Raw genomic sequence first — 15,021 nt, forward strand, 5'->3', positions numbered from 1 at the left:
AAATGCTCTTGTAAGTCAGTTATATCAGCAACTGGAACTTTTGTTTGAATGCCTGATTTCCAGGAATATAATCATGCCTTTTAATTGCTTTCAAACCTAACACACAGCCTGGCAGAGCCTGTACACACACCATCAGCAGTCTGACGGCACCATCAGCTATCACGTCAGGCTGCTTTTCTATGCAAGAGAAACTTTTCTGTTGGCTAACAAAGAGGGCACGGCTTGCCTAAGATTGCCAGAACAATATCGTGTCTTGTATAACTAAATGCTAATGCATATAATAATAATAATTTTCTGTTGGCGTTCCAATGCTAGCCGGACCTTTTATGTACTTATTGGAAAATATCTTTACCATGAACTGGAGTTTTGCCAAACTCAAATGTGTTAGAAACCAGGAAATGGCAAAGGAAGTGGAGCTGAACCTCAGCGAGGGGGCTCTGCAAGAAGAAAGCCTTGCAAACTATTGCCATAACCTACAGCTTTAAACCACATTATACAGCTACAACTGACACCGCTTCGGTTCTTGGCTGGAGCCTGGAATGCACAAACCAACAAAAAGCTGTGACAGCCTCCCACTCACAAGTATATTAAATTGATACTTGATTACTGATGAATACATCAGCTTGCTGGTGCAGGCTATCACAGGAGTACACAGCTGGACAACACAGGAAGCACTAAACACTTTGTGCCAAGGTAACCTAGCCGTACTCTTGCCATAAGGCAGATCTTGAAGCACCCAATAAAAATATTTTGCAATCTGACTGGTAAACACAAATAACATTTCAATTATTTTATGAATATTTGAACAAAAGCAAAAGTTGGGCTTTCAGAAAAGGACACTTGTCCTATAGGGGAGAATATTTGTACAGGTGCACCACCCATCTCTGTGTGCAAAATAATGTTTCTCCCCGCCGGAGTATTATAGAATAAAGAGATTAGTGCCTCATTTAATGAATATTTTTGGCAAGCATGGTGAACGTGATGTCAGACAGATACAGGCACTAGAATCACACAGTTCAGTCAAAAGGGCAAACACTGGTAGGATGACATAAGAGTCTCAGGTGCATGCAAAAAGCCATTGCTGAGAAGCTTGAGTCAATGCAGAGGCCATCTTACAAGTAGCAGTAGCATATACAATGTTAACTCAACTGCTTACCCACTAAGTACACCAAGAACCAGGTTAAGTACGAAAAATGAGCCAAGGATGATAAGACTAACAAAATAGATCCATGGCCACTCACATCCTATTGCATCATTTACCTGTAAAAATGTAAGGAAATAAGTTATGATTCAGTCATTCATTAAACAGCAGAGTCCTTTTTGCAGCTGCCAGATCACGTAGGTTTCAACACTGGAAGTTTATGGCTTATTTCATTCTTTTAAAAAATTAATCAATGAGCACTTGTTTAATTTCTTTACTTACCCAAATTATGTTGTAGGTGTGATGCTTTAGAAGATTAATTACAGTAACATTTAAATAAGTGCCGGAGAATTATTAGTCCTTCTTATAATTTTGCCACAAGTATGGACACGAAGAATATATACTGGTACATCTAAACTCTGATTTTGGTGTTTATATGTTACTTATATGATAGCTACAGAAAGCTGTTTCTGTTCTAATTGGAGGAGGAAGAAATAAAGGTGTATTCAGAGATGTCACAACAACTGAAGTCTCACCTGTATAAGATAACCTGTGTGTTCATGGCAACTGAATTCAGGACTCTGCCTTCATGATGAAAAAGGTGTATGCTTACCCGCTCAATACACCAAGAACAAGATTTAGTACGAAAAATGACCCAAAGATGACGAGACTGACAAAATACACCCATGGCAATTCAAATCCCATAGCATCATTCATCTGCAAGAAATAAGATGATCTTATAGAGTAGATCACTATAGTAATAGCAATGAAGAGTCAGAGAAAAAGAGAATTTAATCATTCAGGTGAGATAGCACTCTATGCATTCTTTCAGGATTCAAAGAAGAATAATACGGCAAAGAAGGCACTGGCCACATTCACTTTGCATTTTTAATACATACCCTAAAACAAAATACTGAGTGAACCAAACATTCAGATCAAAAAGTATTAGAAAACACAAATGGAGCACTGGAACAGTTCTGTTCCTTAACATGTAGAACATGAAATGAATTTCAGATTTCACTGATTAAAATGATGCTTTAAAAGTATATTGAAGTATTAGGGTTTTAATTCATATATATCCTAGCTCTGCAAATGATCCTTTGAGATAAGAAACAGTAATATATATTCTCAACAGTACAAGCAATATTTTGCTGTACTATGGTATTTCAGTATTATTTTTTCCTGAAATACTACAGTTGGATGCAGTCATTTTAAATTAATTCAAAAGGAAATAAATGAAAATGAATTACCATCAAAAACATGAACACAATTTTAGGAAAATGAAAAACTGAAATCAAATTTTAGAAACACAGACATTTTTAGAAACACGGAAATATTCTAGAAACACTTCTGAACAAAAATTAAATAAAGAACAATGTTAAAGTTATTGTTATTAGTTTGTTGATTTTTTAAAGTAAGGTTGATGTAACTGAGCTTTAAATACACTTCATAGACTCACACAAACTCTTCTATAAAAGACCATTTGCACAGTTTATTCCTAGCAAGCTCATTATACCTATCAGGCGATGGACTTAAACATACCCATGGAAATCTAAAAAGGCCTATTCAGAAAAACAGATATTTTAAAACCCCAGGGAATTTATTCTTGTGTGAAGCATTCAGGTGCAAAAAGACATTTTGGTAAGTTACAAAAAAATCTCTGACTTGGAACTTCTCGGAAACGTATCTTATGCAAGAGGAATTATTCTGGCTTTTTTGTTTATGCTGACCAGTTTGCATTAGATTTGTCTTAAGATGCTTTTTAGCCATGAAAATTCAGCAGACAATAAAAATTGCTTGAGCATTCAGGACTGGATATGGTATTGTGGAACAATCTTTGGGTAAACCTTTTTCCTCTTCTGTGAATGCTGTTTATCTGTTGTACCTGAAATTTGTGATTAGGCTTTGAGCTCTACCGATAGTCAAATGTGACTCCTGCCCTTAACATCTCTGTTGGAATAGACATATTAAACATGCGAACAAACATTTTTCAAACTGTACTACTTTTTTTTTTTTCCTCTATCTTTAAAAATGTATCAAAACCTCAGGTTCCGCAAGGTGGCCCTGTGGATGGTGAGATACAAGCACACGCATTAAGTCTTTGCAGGTTAAGACCCCTAGGCACTTCTCTTCAATGGTGATCTGTAATAATGCCACTTTATACCAACTAAAGTAAACAAACTTCTTACATAACCAAAGAAGATTATTTTACACAACTTCTTCATCCTTCAAAATAATCTCTCTATGTATCATCTTTTACAGTGCTTTAATAATTGAACTGAGGCACTGAAAAGCAACTTAAAATTATTTAGATTTGCTAGGAAAAAAAAAGAAAACTGTGTAACATATATATATGATTTGGATATTTTCCTTTTTTTTTTTTTTTTTAATTTCCTAAAAATAAAACTACACTTTGGGGAAATTAAAACGGAGAAGGGTTATAGCCATTCAGAGAGGCTGGATCACTACCTTCAATTTTAAAAGATCCCACGTTTCCACAGTCCAGTTCGGCAACAGCATATTCATATGGAAATAAAATCATTCATAACGCTGCCATTGTACTTACCTCCTTACACTTAGCCTCCTGTGCAACACTTTTAGCAATATTTGGCATGTCAGGTGCCTAAGGAGATCAATTGTGCTGTTTTGATTTTTATCATCCGTGCCCATTCCCTCAGAGCAAGTCCCCTACATTTGAGAATTCTTAACCATAAAGAAGCTCAGGTATTTAGTAAAAAACCCTATTGCCCAGACTGAATTTCTGGTTTGTCCCAGTATATGTTTCCCTTTGCATCTTCTTTCAATTGTAGGCATCTAGCCTTAAGGTTTAGGAATAAAATTTACTTAACTTTTTCTAAAAACATACATTCATAATGATGTAATTACTTTAGAATTGAGTTTGCTTTAGAGAAATTATTCCTATGATACAAGCAAAATGTTTTTCTAACAATAGCTGATAAAAAAAAGTTCGCTCACATTTCAAATTCATGTGAATGCATTTTGCATCTAACTGAACTGGACTATTAGCAAACAGTTGTTTGTAAGTCAGAGTGAAAGCATAAATTCATCTGGTGTTGATGCCAACATTTTCCTGCTATAAATCTTTTTGAAAAAAATGAAATATTAACATTCACAATTCAAGAACGCTCTGGGAATCACTGCAATCCAACTTGATACACTCTTTTTGCTCACAAAAAGAACATATTCAAGAAGCCAAGCATTGTGTTGACTTAGTAACCCAGGAACAAAGCTGAAATTTCCATGCTCTGTCATGGAGGTTCTATTAACACGGGCAACTGGGATTTGCATTTCCTTCATTCACTTCACAGTGCATAGCATATAAAAAATTTCCTTCTCTTTTATGCAGTTTGATTTTAAGCCCAATGTTTTAGGCTAATCTATCGAGGACTAATGTCCTGTGATGTAAAAATTGGAAACGGCAGCTAAGCAGTGCTAGAAGAAATACTATGGTTTGGGCAGATGCTGAACTAAATCAAAATCATTCCTAACTCAGGAACCCTTAATCTAGTAGAACACCTTGGCACTAATCTAAGACTGAATTCCTAAAAGCAACCGACTGAAACTGCATCTACTCAGGATTTTCACCATTTCATTCTAGAGACAATTAAACTCTGTTCAAGTAATGCATTGTAATTTCTATTCATGAAGTAATATTTCTGATTGCATTAATACCAGAGATGAAAGTATAAGAAGTCCTTTTCTTTTGGAAAACTTTGCAGCTCATTTCATGCATGTCAAGTGGCATTTTCCATAACTTTCAATTAAAGAAAGATGAAAGGAGTCAATTTGCCTTCTGATTAAAAATTGAGGCAGATTTTGGTTAATATATGAGCCCAGGAAAATCTCCATCCGCAGAAACAAGGTATTTTCAGTTGAAAGGATTAATGTTGACTTCTCACCCAAAGTGCAGAATGAGGAGTTAGGAAGACAAAATTGCAGATGCATGGGGAGTTGCAACTAAGAAAACATAAACAATAAAAGCCCCTAAACCATGCTAAAGTTACACTAGCAAATCTAGGAGATGCCACATCTCAAATCCTCAGCAAAAAGTCTTGCAAGACTCCCACACACTGTGGCTCCTGGATATACTATACCAAAGGAGGTGTCGTATTTAATGGCTCTAAACGCACTTGTCCCATCTCTTTTTGAGTCCATTAAGCTTTTATCATCCATAACACATATTGCAAAGACACCCCCAAGTACCATCCTTCTTTGTGTCTTTTTCAAGATCTAGTCTCACTGTTTGGATTTCACTTCTAATTAGTTTGTCCATCACATCAACCAGAGGACAGATAAGACGATGAATGATATGAAGGACAAAGTATTTTTCATACCTCTTAAATCTGTTTCACCATAACAGTAGGTGTGTACTACTCAGATACCATTTTTGGCTACGCTCTGGCATTTGCACTTCTTTCATACGGATGTTAAAGTAAATTTGTACGTTTAAATAGCTTTGAGAATAATTTTCAACTGATCTCTGAAAATCTTCCTATCCCTTTCATAAGGGATGCAGTAACTAACAGTTCAAAAGCCCCTGCAAAAGGGCCCATTTGTTCATGCTACCAGATCTGGAGACAAGTTATGCTGCGCAAGTTAAATTGGTGGAGAGTAATTAATTCTCGTTGTATATTTGGCTCTTTATATTTACATCTATATGTTTGTGAGTGTATGTCTGCAAAATGTAGAAGAATTATCTTGAGCCGATAGGACAAACTCGGTACAGTCTGAAACTGCCTCATCTGGCATGTGGAGTGAATTATCCTGTTAGCTGCTCTCCAGTTGGAGTCAACGATCATTACAATGCAGCATTCTGAGACCGAGACTCTGAAGGGAAACAGGAAGAAAGCCAAATTTACAGCAGACATAACCATTAGTATTACACAGCAGCAGATGGCACACTCCAGTCTAAAACATCAATTAGAAATCATTAAAATGTCTCATTTATCCCTATCTGCAGTAGCTGTTAGTAAACTCCCCAAATGCAATTGTATGCAGATAAAGGTCTTTTCTGTACACCTGATACTGTTCTACTGAAATTATTGCAAGCTCTTTGTATGTATCAATTCATCTAAGCCCTAACTGGGGATAATGATAAAGCAATGCAGTAACGCCTCTAATTCTGCATTTGTACTATTACAGACATAATGTGCTGATGCATGAACTTATTTCAAATTATCTTCCATGATGATTCAAACTCGCTTAATTTCTTATTCCTTAGTTTCCTCAATTTTACCTTTCTGCTTTTATAACATTCCAGTATACATATAACTGGTGGGTTTATTTATTGTCACCTATAATATACTCAACCATCTTAAAATTTATTAAGACTGACAAACAATCTCTCGACAGGTGTTAAAATGCTTCAGAAATCAGTATTTTATGAAATGGGACTAATCCTGCACTCTTTGAATCATACAATACAGGCTCACAAAACCTTGGATCTCAGGCTGTTTATTCTATTCATGTGAGAGCACACCAGACAGCTTGTCAAAGCCTTCTAGCTTCAAAGGTTGTGTCCTGGGATATTCTTGGCTAAAGTGGAGTTAACTTAAAGCTGACTTAAAACAGGCTGTGCTTGAAGCGCAGCAGCCTCCAGGTTGGTTTGTAAAAGCATGTGATTTTATATTCAATCTTGTATGGGTTCTGGAGTTAAAGCACAGATTTCCCTGACCTTCTCCTGACTGGCCAGACTTGACTTTGTCATACTGGTGACACAGAAACAAGCCCAGACTGGTGGGATGTGAACGTGGAGACCCCTGCTTTGTTAAGCATTTCAGCTCAGCAACAACTGGAATTTCAGAATTCCATGGCTCAGGTGTTAAGGTATGCCCAAAGAGAAATATATTCCTTGGAGAAATGAAAAATTGTTACAGTACTTCGAGAGCCTCATAATTACTTAATCACCTATAAATGTAGCCCAGTCTTCTGTATGCAACTTTGTAGCACAGTTTACATCCAGGACACATATAAGCCACCCTCTCAAATTAAACTTCAACTTGTAGGACACTGCTTCAGTTTTACTAATTTCCTTTGATCTGATAGTCAATTTTTTCCTTCTGTTATTTTTTACCCAGCTGTTAGCTAATGAAGTACATAATTTAGGTACTCACATAAAGCATTTATTCTGCGAAAGCTGACTGCTTTATTATTTTTTTTAATATTGATTAGAAATAAGTTTAGATGCAGGTCTTTTTTTTCATTCAGATACTTTATTTTGCATCTAATGCTATTTTAGCTAATTACTACTAGTGGCATTTCATTAATCAGCTTACTGTCTTTAACTGGGGGCAGCGGGGGAGGGGGGGGGGGGGGAAATCAGATAATTGTTTCAAGGAAAGCTTCCATGTCAAATGCTACTGCTAAGAAATTATTTTCCCTTTTTCAGGTAACTATCCTAGGTTGAATCTGCAGAGCAGATGGACACTAGCATAACAAAATGAAGAGTACTGCCTCTACAAAGTGGTAACCCAGAGAACGTTTTCTGTTGGATTAGGGGAGGACCCTACCAGGTTTAAGAAAATCTATATTCCAGGTATAACAAAATGGAAGTGTTTAGATTCCTTCATTGGTTGCAGCATGTTAATTAAGGAGTAGCAATTTGTTAGTGCTTCTACCCATTTACTTATATTGTCCAAACTAATTTCACGTAAGAAATTTATAAAACCTATGTAGGGATTTGGGTTGTTGAATCTAAGGGCTCAAAGAACTACTGAATAAACAGTGTGTTTATTTTTAAATGTTTAGCTATTTTATTTTTAAATATTTAGCTATAGTGTGTTAAAATGAACAGAGTAATAGTATCCAGTTTGGAGATAGGAAAAGGAAAAAGGTATTTAGTACATATCTGCTATGCCACCTATATATGTACCATACAGCATCATTATGTCACTGGATATATTTAATATTTGCCATATACTGAATACAACACCCACGAGCATAATAGCACACACTATTAGGATCGATGATGTAAAACTGTTACCTTAGTTTATGTAGAAACAATGAACAAACCCCCAATACTCAAGGTAGATCTGAATTTACTTACTAAACTGTTATCCTGGGACAGCCTGGGAACTGGAATGCTTTGAAAAGGCTTGTTTGCTGCTTTTGGCAAAGATTTTGGAAGAAATTCTAGCTATTCAACTACTGGAGTTCTTAGCACTACCTAAAGTCTAGCCTACTTCTAATCCAGTTTCTATCCATTTTATTTAAACTTGCTGGGGAGAAACAGTATGTTCTCTGGAGTATTTGCAATCATCTATGACAAGAAATTAGTTCTGTGCTTTGACTGCGGTACAGGTCAGCAGGCAGCTAATACTGAGATACCAGGTATCTTGTCAAAGTAAATCAAACTTACTGCACGGCAGACATTTGCTGTGAGGTAGTTTAAAATCCTCCTCAGGTGGGGTCTTTTTGTTAAGATGCTCATTTGAAAAAAGCTATTTTATACGAACATCCTTTTCGATGCTAATTCAGATTTTTAATATGTGTATTCCTTGGCTTGGTAGATCCGTTTCCATGTCTGAATTTGATCACTCCCTTTTCTCTCTTTCTGAGGTTTGTAATTTATGAGTAATTTAAATCTTGTCTCCTTGCCATCTAAAATTGGTTGATTTGGAGCTTTTTATGTCTAGAGAACATAAAAAGTAATTAGTCCAAGTAATTACCTAAAAGGCAGGGGGGTTAAACTAGATTTTAACATTACATTGGATTCAAGTAATTAACACACAGATTCTAAAAATCCTGCCTGCAATCCCTGGCTCTTAAGTGTGATTTATGCAGTATATTAATACTGTCATCCAAAATTTCTATCACACTTTCTCCAGCTGGATATCATGTGTTAAATTTCTGGCTATGTAGTCATCAAAGGCTGGGAGCACTGCGCATCCAGCACGTCAATGCCTTTGGGGATGAGCTGACTTGTTTCACTGAAGTCTCCCTTACATGACCTGTGAGTGGTGCTGAGTGATGCTAAGAGAATAGCACTAAGCTATCCTCAGTACAGAGCAGACAAAGGCAGAAATAAGTATTTTGTAAAGATTTTTCTAGCATATTTTCTCACAATTTTCAACATTGTTTGCTGAGTATTTCCAACCGGGAAAAAAAATCTGTCGAACATTCTTTGACTTCTCTCAGACTGTAAGCTGAAATTCATTGCTGACAAGTATTGTTTGGATACAATAACACGCCTTCCATTTCTGCCGCTGTAATGGAACTAATATGATTTAAATCACTCCTAGTATTTGTTTCCCATTGGCTTATTAAATCATTCGAAGTTCTTGAGTATTATTGCTTATTTGACTGTTGGTCATATTTTTTGAGACGTATTTTTTAGCAATTCCTGCTCAACACTCTGATGACAGTTTTGATAAGACTTCAAACATACTTTGCAACTTTTTGTTTATGGACTAATAATACATTTTGTGCCTGGGCCAAGGGATTTTCTTATGAGATGTATTTGTAAAATATTTGCTTGTGTTTAGGAAAGATCTTTGGCTGAACATCAGCTGGTTTCAAGTATATTATGTCACCTTATAATACCTCTGAGTAGGCTGTCCTTTAAGATTCTTGAACTAGGAGCATTCTAAAAAGTGACATGATTAGAAGATTGTCTGAGTTTCTGATCATTTGACTGACAATCGACTGCTTTGTTTTATTAGTGTAACTATTTTCTTTTCAAAACATAGGTTTATGTGTGAGTTATAAACATTTTTCAAATAATCATCCAGTTAGAAACAAACACACAGTGATTTTCTACCTTTTAATTTATGCACAATAAAGTCATCTCGTGCTATTAGAAAGCTAGGAAGGAAGCCACAGCTCTTGTACTTGGTTATGAAAATACATTTAAAGAAATACTGATTATTTCTTTAATAATCAATCTTTAATTCTCTTTTTTTAAAAAATAATATCTTTAATAGTAAAGATATACTGAACAGGCTGTGTTACAGAAAATATTGATTTTCTTCAAATGTTCTAAGCTGCTGCAAGAAGTATATTGGGGTATATAAAGCCTGATTTCTAAAGCAAGAAACAGATTTCTAAGTGCACACTTTTTTTTGTAATAAAAGCAGAGGAGCTATGAATTAAGTATTTCTTTGATGATAACATACGTTACTACCAAACAGTAGTAAGGGACACTAGTTTTAAAAGGTGACATTTAAAAAAAAAACAACTGACACCCCTTTCCTTAAACCTTATGCAAGATTTAGACATATTATAGATCGCTTAGACATCTCAAGGAATGAATCGTGTATTTTAAACATGAATCCTTGATAGAGTATCTTGTTAACATATCAGTAAGTATATTAATAGGCAAAACCATATACAACATCAACGTACCATTACTCAGCAATTTCAACTTGAGCGCTTCAGTCTCAAAAATCTCCAGATCAGTCAAACCTAGTGCTAGCTAGGTGTCAGAGAACTGAGGAGCTGTTTGTATTTGAGCTAGTAATGCAAAGTCTGTCCATAAAATTGACTTAGTAAAATTCAGTAGCCACCAATACAGTAGCTCCATTATTGAATCAACTGTGCTGGCAAGCCATCACGGCAATTAGTTTGTTTCACAGAGGCCCTGCCCATCTTTCATTGAAGTCACAGTAGTGTCAGTGTAGATTATTCAAGTGTAGGAACCGAAGATAACTTCACTATGGTGAAAACAAGAAGAATTATACATGATAATTTTGGTACTCGGGAAAATTGGGGGTTTTACTGGCAAGTACTGCTGCTCATTATGTATGTTCCTACATATCAAATGAAATAGCTAAAAATAAAGAGCGATTTACAAAATAAATGTTTGCCATTAATAGACTATAAATCTAGATGTCTGAAAGACACGAAAAAAATCTAGAGCCAGATATGCAAATGTAGACTCAGATTTTTAATTCTTGAGTGCTTGCTAGCTTAAATTGAAAATGAGGCAAAGAATACTATGCTCTCAGCTTGAGAATGTGAGCCAGAGCATTAAAAACTTGGGCACACAGAAACTGCCACTTTGCCAACAACAAGGACTGCACTGGGATCCAAAACTAATAGCATAAACCTCCGGTTAGGGCTAGAGAGCAAACAGAAAAGACTGAGACTGGGAATAAACCCAGTCCTGATATAAACGGAGAAGATATACAGATGTGCAGCCACAAACATTACACAGTTTGGGAACACACTGTGCTGCACTGGCTGGTGGAAACAAGGACACCAGCCCTTGACCTCTACAGCTAAGTCTAGCATTTGGCCCCGAGGAGTCGCATTTTTTTGTGCATGAAACATGTAATACGTGCTATCCGGTGAGTTACACCTCAGTTAGAGAGAAAAGAAGCCAGATGAAGACACTCTAAAAAATGACAGGACATATGGGATTCAGATGCAAACTGGTGAGCAGCAGGATGTCCGTGTGAGTCACCAGGATCTGAAGGGTGCCTAGCAGTAGCAGGATCAAGCCCTCCATCTATAATAGATATGCATGAGAGAAAAATCATTACTGATGCTTGGAGAATTTTTAAGCCAAGTTTACTGTTGTTAACCAGGTGACAACGAGCTGTGCTATTGAGTGTTGTTGGAAGCTGTCATTTTCAGCTGTCATTCGTGCTAACAGAATGCCACACAACACGATGCAAAATATTGCACATATTTCACCCACTCAGATTACACCTGCTAGCAAGATAAGCCTACATAGTTAATTTTACTGTTCACACAGTGACCAAATGGAAATCAGAATTCTGTGCAGTTTCTAATAATCGTGGGTTTGGTTTTATTTTTGTTTTGTATAAAATTCATTAAGTCTGTGTATCATCAACAGATTTCTAAATAAAAAGCAACACTCAAAACCCATGCATGTCTAGTTAAAATGGTGTCCTTAGATTCTTTGGACATTTTTATTACAATCTGGTATATCCCTAGTGGTTTTGCAATTTATAATTACAACAAAGTATCTTCCAATTTTTGGCTAGCAATAGCTAAATCTACCTCAGCTTAATCCAGGGGTAAAATTAAAACATATAAATCATCATTCCTCTTGTCCTCAGTGAGTCATTTCAGCTTGACAATAGGCAGTTTGTTGGTCTACAGACAGAAAGAATCCAGATCTATAATTATATAAACATCAGTTAAGACAGATTCCAAAGCCGCTTGAATAGCTGACTTTTATTGTATTTCACTAGGTCAATAAGTGTTTGGTTCTCTATCTAATAATCCCAGTATCACTTATAATAACGTGAAAACTGACATCCGTGTACCTGTAAATAACTTCTACATAGGGAACTCAGAGAAATAACTAACTCACGTGCAGTTTTGATTTTTTTGAATTTTTAGTTTTCTTAAGCCTTGCATTTTGTCTGATCGTGACAATATTCAGCATTCTATTTTAATGGGTTTACTATTTGTGCTGTCAGTGGAGACTCTACAAATATTTCTTAAGGTGCATCAGACCAATTAGCTCATTAATTCTTAGGGGAAAAAATGTTTAATATTGAGCCACTCAGCTTCAATTGTTTCTATATCTTTTGTAAATCATATTCTCAATGCAGTAACTCCTCGAAGTTTTTACATTCATTTTCTTTGAAAAAATTTGGTGATGGAGGAATTATTAGGTACTGAAATGTGGCCATATTTTTGCCTTGAAAGCTGTTAAACGTGTATTTTTTATTTCTAGACAATCATGGCAAACCTTCCTTTTTCTTTCAGGAGGGATAAAAATAACTATTATCATGAACGCAAGTCATATAAAGCACATACTAATTCTACATTCACACAGTCTACAAATCCCGGAGTTGATAAATCTACACCATGAGAAATACATTAGCCTATATGTAGCTATGCATTATCGTAGACTCTTTAGTATTAAAGGTTAGCATGTTTATAGCCAATTTTGTATCTCTGGTAACAGGCAGTGGAAGCAGAGATTCATACTTTGCCAACTTTTGTCGTTCAATCCTAAAAGAATGCCAGTTTACCACTTTAATTATCTTTAACAGTGACATTATCTTAAAAACATCTCCATATTCTATATTCTAGTATCACAGATTTTATCTGAGACTAGGCTCTGGTATTGTATTTTTTAGCAAGAGCATATTTCACCTTGATTTGCAACAAGTGACCATATAAAATTAAGTGTTCGTTCACCAGGTAATACTACATCCTTACTTGCATCCAATACTCCACAACAGATGTGCTATTAGTAAACAGTCCCACTCGGCCAGACAAAGAAATTCAAAACATGAGCTGCTGTGAGCAACATAATCTATAGTTGTAGCAAGATACATCTTGAGATAGCTCATCCATTTTTGTCAGCTTGCTAATAGTCATCCTTACTAGTAATCAGTTTTCTTTCATAAATACTTCCCACATTTGAATTGTTAGAATTATATTTGTTGTAAGGTCCTGATTGCTGCAAAGACTTACTGCTGAGTACCAAGTAGTACAGAAAACTCATTTAATTTCACCACCTGTGGTAGGTAGGTTCCATCACAGCTTCTTGAACGACATCAGCCAAATCACTTGCATCAGATATTTAGGTGCTTAAAGATTCACAAAAGAACGGAATGTCCTTAGCTTGGAATGGGGTTAGGCAGAGAACTGTCCACCTGTATATTCAGGTCACCCTTTTCCTTAAAAAAAAAAAAATCTGTGTTCTTTTCTCATTTGTAAAATCAGGACTAAATACATCTTCAGTTTCCCAGTCTGTGTCCAGCTGTTTATGTTGTAAGATTGTGGAGGTTCCAGACCTGACACTAGAGTAGCATTTAGAGGTGGGGACTTACAGTTAGGTTTTTGAATATGAGTACCTTTTGCTGCTTCTACAGAGCCAATGTCGGGCTCACAGCTCTTGTGACTCGTTGTTTCTGAATGGTTAACAAATGGTTTGCAGTCCCCACGGCAAGTACTGAGAGTTGAGAGCTTGCTTTGTTCTAATTTACGTAAATATTGTGAAATATTTTGCAGAAATACTGCAAACAGAGAGCTCTTAAGCTTAATCAGAAAAGACGTACTTAAGAACTGTAGGCTTGCATGAAAAAATGATAGTCCAAAGGATATAAATGTAGTATCACATTTATCCAAATGGAATAGGCAAAAAAAAACCTCAAATAAGAAATGAATAAATTTGTTTCTAAAATGTCTTTTTAGCCTGAGGAGTCCAGTAAGATGCTGTGCCTGGAAAAAGTATGCAGCTGAGCTCATCTGCAAAACTCACCAAGGTCTCCTGCTGACAGTAATGTAAAACACTGCTTATTTCTCACTTGAACACAGAAGCTTGCTGGTTTGAAAGTTAAAAAAGCTCAGAGATTTATGAACTTACCCAGTATAACACATCAGTCCATCCTTCCATAGTTATACACTGGAACACAGTCAACATTGCAAATGCAAAATTATCAAAGTTGGTTATGCCTCCGTTTGGTCCAACCCATCCACCCTTACATTCAGTGCCATTCATGACACACTGACGTCCATTCCCTGAGAATGCACAAGGTGCTGGATCTTCTTCAACTAGTATATCTGAAAATTGACCCAAAAAAATCAGAACTTTCACTTCTTATACTTTTCTGAGTTAAATCTTCACACAAAGAAATATCAACCCTGTTGCAAAGTAAATCCAGAGATCAGCCTGAGAAAAGGTGAGGAAGGCAACCCATGGGAGCTTCTCAGCTCTAAGTCTCCTCACGTCTGGGCCTTACTACCTTAAAATAAGTTAATCAAATCTGAATGTACAAAAGAGCTCAAGTAATTGAGCAGTGGAAAGAAACATGTAATAATACAGCGTTTAGAATCTCCTTATGCTATTGGGTTTTCTTCCCTCTTCATTGCTTTTTCTTCATTTCATAACACTTCACGCTAACATAGGCACAACCAAGGGAAAGAGATCC

The 15,021-nt window shown here is 36.1% G+C and overlaps 1 protein-coding gene across 10 annotated transcripts in view; it reads right to left on the minus strand.

Annotated features, from left to right (window-relative positions):
• The window catches only part of CACNA1D (calcium voltage-gated channel subunit alpha1 D), a 235,551-nt gene that overhangs the window by 107,815 nt on the left and 112,715 nt on the right, over positions 1 to 15,021 (minus strand). For 6 of the 10 annotated variants that reach the window (XM_040591583.1, XM_040591588.1, XM_040591585.1 and 3 more), the window contains exons 7-8: positions 14,457 to 14,653; positions 1,157 to 1,260 (exon numbers count right to left, since the gene is read on the minus strand). In XM_040591583.1, the coding sequence (XP_040447517.1) occupies positions 1,157 to 1,260; positions 14,457 to 14,653 (301 nt within the window). Of the gene's footprint in view, positions 1 to 1,156; positions 1,261 to 1,754; positions 1,859 to 14,456; positions 14,654 to 15,021 lie in introns of all 10 variants that reach the window. The other 4 variants (XM_040591589.1, XM_040591590.1, XM_040591586.1 and 1 more) reach the window with 1 other exon arrangement.

The sequence above is a fragment of the Falco naumanni genome, chromosome 4, assembly GCF_017639655.2.
Source record: "Falco naumanni isolate bFalNau1 chromosome 4, bFalNau1.pat, whole genome shotgun sequence".
Classification (NCBI taxonomy): domain Eukaryota; kingdom Metazoa; phylum Chordata; class Aves; order Falconiformes; family Falconidae; genus Falco; species Falco naumanni.